Below are 7618 nucleotides of genomic sequence, written 5' to 3' on the forward strand. Positions count from 1 at the left end.
AAGTTGTTTCCAGTGCAAATTTGGAGCAGGCGATGCTTTAAAGCACGCTTATGTGGCAGCGCAGCAAGATGGAGTGATACAGGTTTAATATTTTCTCCCCCTTTTGCTGATGAAGTACCAGTCTTAGTCGTACTGGTTGAGGAGAAACCAGGCACCTCCTTGTGGAACATGGGGGAGAAAGAGAGATCTGGGAGGGAAGTCTTTCTGAGTCACAGTCTGTTGCCTCCTAGCCACTAGTACATGTGAATACTGGCAGGGTTGGAGCAAATCATTCATTTGGGTATGCATGGTGCATAGTTTTGTGAGAAATCGAGGGAGAGCAATGATACTTCTGTTTTACTGAGTAATTTTTTTTAATTGTTGCTAGTGCCCTATTGACACAAGAAAACAGCTGGCAGAGAATCTTGTGATCATTGGTGGAACTGCTATGCTGCCTGGCTTCCTACATCGTATTTTGGCTGAAATTCGGTACCTGGTGGAGAAACCAAAATACAAAGAAGTGTTGGCTGCCAAGACGTACAAAGTTCATACACCGCCTGCAAAACCAAATACTGTGGCTTGGTTAGGAGGTGAGAATGTATTGTCTGTAGCACTTCTGGACTAATGAAGCCTTACGTATTTATGAATGGATTTAATTGTATCAAGGGGTGATTATTTAAGACTATTAAACAAGTGCCCAGGGTGGAAATGGTGCACAGTAGAATATCTGTCCAATATCCTGTATGTTGTCATTTCTGTTCAACATGTTTTGGCTCAAATTGAACATGGTTGTAAAAATAGAATTGCTTCTGGCTATCCTTATAATCTAAAAAATTAAAGCAGTATAATATGTTAATCTTATGATTCCCATGGCGATTGACAAACCAAAAGAACTGAATTTACCCAACACCCCCAAGTGGAAAAAAACAGATGGGCAAGATTTCACTATTATAACTTTTACTTTAACAATCAAACCAAAATCAACATAAATCAAACATGAATTAACACAAATCACGGTCAATGCGTGTATATATATATATATATATTACAAATTACACACTAACTTTCAGATACAACAGATATAGATCTCACATTTACTAGGCAGTCTACTCAGCATTTTTTTATTCATTTGGGAGATGTGGGTGTCGCCAGCTAGGCCAGCATTTATTGTCCATCCCTAATTTCCCTTGAGAAGGTGGTGGTGAGCTGCCTTCTTGAACCTCTGCAGTCCTCTGGGTGTAGGTACACAACAGTGCTGTTAGGAAGAGAGTTCCAGGTACTTGACCCAGCGACCGTGAAGGAACGGTGATATAGTTCCAAATCTAAATGGCTTGGAGGGGAACTTGCAGATGTTGGTGTTCCCATGCATCTGCTGCCCTAGTCCTTCTAGGTGGTAGAGATCGCGGATTTGGAAGGTGCTGTCGAAGCATGTATGGCACCAGTTACAGCCACAAAGTTCTTCAAAGCTTTGCACTTCCTCAGGTAGATCTCCAACTTCTTTCTTCAACAATGTATCCACCGATTCGCACCAGACAGCAATTCCCCTTCAATTCGAAGTCCACTGGTAAGGTCTTCACCAAAAGTCACACTTCTCCCGAACAACCTCAGCTCAGCTCCCAACAGTCTTGCTGGCGTGGAATCACCAGTATTACCTTTATCCTAGCTCTTCAGTGACAACTCTGTGCACTGTATGTACAGGTCTGGTTAATCAGCTACTTCAAGTATCAGAAAAAGCTCCTGGATTCTGTCTCCTTTTTATCTGATTTCAACTAGGTTCAGTTTCCCCAGAGACCTGAAGTTTTTCTTTCAATTTTAGGTTCCCTTTCAATGAAAGTCTGTCTTTAAAAAAAAAAACAAGCTTTGCAACCACAGATTCCATTACAATCTTTCAATTATTTTAAATCATGTAGAATCAGAGTTTTACAACATAGAAAGGCACCATTCAACCCATCATGCCTCTGCCAGCTCTTTGAAAGAGGTGTCCAATTTAGTCCTACCTCCCAGATTTTCCTAACCCTGCAAATTCTCTTCAAATACCAGTTACCTTTTGAAAGTTCCCATGGAATCTGATTCCACCATCAACAGGTAGTCGGTTCCAGATCATAACCTGTGTGTGAAATAATTTCATTTTCCCTTAGCTCTTTTGCCAATTATTTTAAACCTATAACCTCTGGTTCTCGGCCCTCATATGCCAGAGGAAATTGTTTCTCCCTACTTGCTCTATCAAAATCCCATCATAATTTTGATTATCTATTGGGTCTCCCCTTAACCTTCTCTGCTCAAAGAGAACAATCCTAGCTTCTGCAATCTCTTCACATAAAATAACCCTTATCCCTGGTATCTCCTCAGTAACCTCTCCAAGGCTTGAGATCCTTCCTAAAGTATAATGCCCAAAACTGTACACGATACTGCAGCTGAAGCCTAACAAGTGATTTACAAAGGTTTAGTTTGACTTCCTTGTTTGTTTCCTTTATTTGCAAAGCCAAGTATCCCACATGCTTTCTTACTTGCCTTATTGACTTACCCTGATACCTTTAAGGGTTTGTGAATATGTGCCCCAAGGCTGCTCAGCTCTTGCAACCCCCCTCAAAATAGTACCATTTTGATTATAATGCCTCTCCTTGTTTCTCCCAAAGTGCATCACTTCATGCTTAATTGCATTAAATTGCATCTGCCAAGTGTCTGCCCATTTCACCAGTCTGCCTATGGCTTCCTGAAGTCTTCTGCTTTCCTCCTCACTCTTTACTACGTTACCAAGTTTTGTATCATGTACAAACTTAGAAATTGTACTTCTTATACCAAGTCAAGGTCATTTATATAGGACAAGAAAAGTAATGGTCCTAATGCTGGGGACCCCACTTCATTCTTCTCTCCAGTCAGCAAATCGTTCATTTACCACTAATCTGCCTCCTCTCCCTTGGACAATTACGTATCCAAGTTACAATTGTCCCTTTAATACAATGTGCATTTTTCCAAATAAGTCAATTATAAGGTACCTTATTAGAAGTATTTTGAAAATCTGTATAAACATCTACTGCACTGCCTTCATCTACACTGAGTATTTTGATGAAATAACAATCTGGCAGACACAATTTACCTTTAACACACAGGGATGAGAAATTTCCACCAAATGGCAGATTTCCGACATTGGGGTTTCAGAAATCTGCCATTGGCATCTCCTGTTCCGACTTTGTGCAAAAGACTGGCTTTAAAAAAAAAAAAAAAATTGGAACTGTCAGTGATAGGGTGCACACGGTGGGGGGAGAGGGCGAGAGAGACACTGGGGCCCACAGAGTGAGAGAGGGGGAGAGAAAGACAGAGAGGGCGAGGGGGGTACCCAGAGGGAGAGAGACGGAGGTGGGGGGGGCACACGGAGTGAGAGAGACAGAGGGACAGGACACAGTGAGGGGGGCACACAGAGGAAGAGGGGGGAGAGAGACACAGAGGGGAGGGAGAGACAGACGGTGGGGTGGGGGGGGGGGGGGGGGAACAGCGTCGGAGACACAGGGAGGCACAGACAGTAAAAGAGAGGGGGCAGAGATAGCCAGAAACACAAAGAGGTAAGGTGGTGGGGGAGAGAAAACGATCAAGATCACTCCTGACTGGACATCTATCCGGAATACTCCTCATTGCTACATCAGGGGATGGGATTTTAAGGAGCCCTCAACGTCTGGATCTGTGGCGGGGGTGGAGCCTGAAGATGGCCCCTGATGAGGCCCAGCCTGATCCTCCCAGCGGAGGCGAGGCACTGTGGCAGCCTCCTCGCTGCTGGGCGACGGGAATATTTAAATCAATTAAAATCATTAATTTAAATACACGTACCTCGCCTCCTGATGTCCTGCTGCGATCTTCAGCCCAGCAGCTGGCACTCCCGCGTCTTCGGATCCCCATCCGGGCAAATGAGGCGCATCACTGGTTGGTGGGGGTGGGGGGATCGGGATCAAATTAACGTCATAGGTGTAGGGGATGGTGGGAAGGGTTATAGTTTAAAGTTTATGTAGTTGGGGGGGGGTTAAAGGTCAGATGGTAAAGGTAAGTGTTTTGTGGGGGGGAGGAAGAGAAATAATTTGTTATTGGGGGTGGGAAAAGAAATGTAATTATTTATTTCATTAAATCTTTCTTTAAATAGGCCGGTAGGGCTAACAGCCCTTTAAAAATGGCGTCAGTGCCGGCGCGTAGGCAGCTGAGGCCATTGTCGGGGACAGACAGACAGCCCGCCCCTCCATCTGATCGGGATGAGGCGGGGGGAGGGTGGGGGGGGAGCGCACCCTGGCTATTTAAGTGAGCTGCTGCGCTTGGAATCGTGGTGGCTCTTTGCGGGCTGCCATTTTTTCAACTGCTGCCCCTTTCGGCAGTGGGCTTATACAATTCAGCCCCAAGAGTGCGGGCAGATATTGATTACTTGTCCAAGCTAAAACAATGTCAGGTATCTCACTAAATCTTGTTCAACATTGTGACGAGAAAGTAAGTTGATAAATATGTCTTCTCATTTAAAGCTTGTTCACAAAAATGCACATTTTTTGTTATTTTAACAGTAAAATAAATTTCTAATGCCTTTATCTTTCCAAAATTTGCTCACTGGCCCCCTGTGTAGGACAAAAATTGTATCGTGGCCCCTCACACAATAAGTTTGGACACCCCTGCAGTTTCCAACCTTCAGACCCAAAAGACTGGCTTTAAAAAAATATTGGAACTGTTACTGACAGTTGCTACCAGTAGGAACTGCTGCTTCCGACCATCAGGGCAGCTTCGTGGTTTTTCCGGCAAGCTTTTAAAAAAAATATTGGAACTGACAGTTCTGGTCTTATAATGATGAAGTAAATTACATGATGTTGTAACTGTATTAAATGATGAAATGTTGGAGTGCTGAGGACCTTTTAGTGATTTTATGCAAATACATTGGTCCACCAACTTGACAGTAATCAAGGGTAAACAAAGGGAAAACTAATGTTTCCATACATTTGAAGTGGCCTGGAAACATTTGCATTCATTATAGATTCCTTGTCAACAAAAATTTTCAGACTTTTTTGTCTTTGACCACTAATTTTTAGACTTTTTGGTCTTTAGCCACTCTTTTTTCCCCCGTCCACCTCTTTTCTGATGGGGCGGTAATTGGCCGGATTGGACTTTTCAAGCTTTTTGTGGACAGGAATACCTGGCAATTTTTCATTTTGTTGGGTAGATGCCAGTGTTGTAGCTGTACTGGATATTGCAGATCAATACATCGGCAGCCAGCATGAAAAATTAATTCTGATCTATTCATAGTTTTTCAAAATTGTTTTCTTTCCCTCTGTTATTCAGCTATCCTGATCTGTTTACCTTTATTACATATAACATGGAATCATACCTGGTAGGAGGTTGGATAACAGTACTGGAAGATTTATGAGGCAGACAGTGTACAATATTTTTGTTTGTGTTTTATTGCTAAAAGTGTTACATTTACTTGCTTTTAGGAGCCATTTTCGGTGCTCTGCAGGACATTTTGGGTAGTCGTTCAGTCTCCAAAGAATATTACAGCCAGACAGGTCGTATTCCCGACTGGTGTTGCCTGAGTAACCCACCTCTCGAAATGATGTATGAAACCAGTAAAGCACCACCTCCATTGATGAAGAGAGCATATTCCACTGAGAAGTAGAGACGATATTGATATTCTGAGACAACCTACTTTAGAAGTAAACTATTTATCTAGCAAGTGTGTCGTCAGCTCATTTGCAAAATTAGTGTTGCTCAAATCTTCTACAAGTTCTTGTTAACACTATCAAATCTATCTGAACACTTGTTACAGCAAAATGATGTGTATTCTAAAAGCTCTTGACTTAAACATTGAATGTTTTCCATAAAGCATTGTTAAGGTCTGAACTTTAAAAGTTGAAGTAAAGGTATGGCATTAAATTCTTACTGTAAGTGCTACAGGAAATGGATTTTTCCAACAGATAATGTAGTCAGCTCTGAAGGTTTGTAATTGCAATGTTTGAGTGGAAATGGATCCTGGTGCACAAGTATATACTTTTGGTCCAAAGTTTACAATAATAAAAGTTCTTGAAGCCACATGAAGTGTTTTAAAACATAGATTCATTCAATGTTATAGTTAAGTTTTCTATATAATACTTTGCCAGAATACATTTGTTGTGTGCAATTCCAAATGCTATTTTGAAATAATCACATTTTAAACTGATTCATTCAGTAAAACTTGCACATTTACAGGATTTACATTCCAAAAAGATCTGTCAGAATACATTTTGACCAGTGGGTTCATACAAGTGTCGAGATTTTGTAGATATTTGTTAATGCAGCCAATATTTCTGTAATAATGAAACACATACTCCAGGATAAGGCTCTATAATCACCTTTGCCTCAAATTTCCTCCTTTTTAAAAATAGTCTTTTACCAAGCTTTTGGTCATCCCTCCTAATATATCCTTCTTTGCCTCAGTATCAATTGTACACTTTCTTTTAGATGAACCCTCTGTGACACTTTGGGACACTTCTACGTTAAATACATGTTGGGAGTCACTCTCTTCAATTAGTTAAGAAAGGAGGGTAAGTCAGTCTGCTACTTATATTACAAGCAGGGCAAATTCCATCATCCCATGGAAGGCCTGATGGCAGATCTAACTCACTATCTGATATCAGACTTCGCAACAGGTACTATGTAACTGTGGAAGAAAATAACCGCATTCCCACTATTCTTAGTAAGTAGGATGCAAGCGGTTTCTGGACTGAAAAGGCCATTGTACGCTATTCTCATCATATTTATCTTGCAGATGGTTGTGTTTGTTAGAACACCATAACAGCAGGTTGTCTGTCTGCCATTGAATTTTACAAAATAAACTAGGTCCTAAATCTTCAACTTTATAAACTAGGTCCTAAATCTTCAACTTTATAAACTGCTTTAGATTGCATGCGTGTTCAAATAGATACTTTTAAACATAGAGTAAGGACCATTTTTAGCGTACTCTAAATATAAATGAATCCTAAACAACTAATTGATGGTAGCATTCCTGCTGGCATTCCATGTACCATATGGGAAGCAGTCTTGCAGTCACTTCAGTCACTGAGACTGATTTCATTAAAATGAACTTTAAATTGACCTTTTGGAGGGAGAAGCAGCAGCGGCTGATAAATAACAGCGGAGAAAAACCGCAAACTTTCCACAGTGTATTCCAAAAAATGCAAGGAGTGACGTCAGGACAGCAGGTAGGTGATTGGGTGAGTTTTAAGGGTTTTTTTCTCTAACTTAGGGCAGTGGTTTAAATTAAGACTGGAAACTATAAAGTACTGCATTAAATTTACAGCTTAGCTAGTTAAACTAAATAACAACATGGAGGAATATTGATACATCAGCTGAGGGAGGGCGCTAGGTGGTAATTAGCAGGAGGTTTCCTCGCTCATTTTTGACCTGATACCATGAGACTTCATGGGGTCTGGAGTCAATGCTGCAGGCTCCCAGGGCTTCACCCTCACAACTGTATACCACTGTGCTGCCTGGATTGGTGATGGATGAGTCAGGGACATTCGCTGTAGGGTATGATTTGGTGAGTATGACTTTGTCAGGCTGTTGCTTCACTAGTCTGTGGGACAGCTCTCCTACTTTTGACACAAGCCCCCTGATGTGAATGATGAGGACTTTGTAGGGTCGA

The 7618-nt window shown here is 41.5% G+C and overlaps 1 protein-coding gene across 1 annotated transcript in view; it reads left to right on the forward strand.

The window, feature by feature from the left end:
• Window positions 1-6027, forward strand: part of actr10 (actin related protein 10) — a 29750-nt gene extending 23723 nt beyond the window's left edge. Inside the window, exons 12-13 of the mRNA XM_068039221.1 lie at window positions 368-569; window positions 5433-6027. Of these exons, the coding sequence (XP_067895322.1) occupies window positions 368-569; window positions 5433-5614 (384 nt within the window). The 3' untranslated portion in view covers window positions 5615-6027. The remainder of the gene's footprint in view (window positions 1-367; window positions 570-5432) is intronic.
• Window positions 6028-7618: the final 1591 nt, after the last annotated feature.

The sequence above is a fragment of the Heterodontus francisci genome, chromosome 9 (genome assembly GCF_036365525.1).
Source record: "Heterodontus francisci isolate sHetFra1 chromosome 9, sHetFra1.hap1, whole genome shotgun sequence".
NCBI classification, from domain to species: domain Eukaryota; kingdom Metazoa; phylum Chordata; class Chondrichthyes; order Heterodontiformes; family Heterodontidae; genus Heterodontus; species Heterodontus francisci.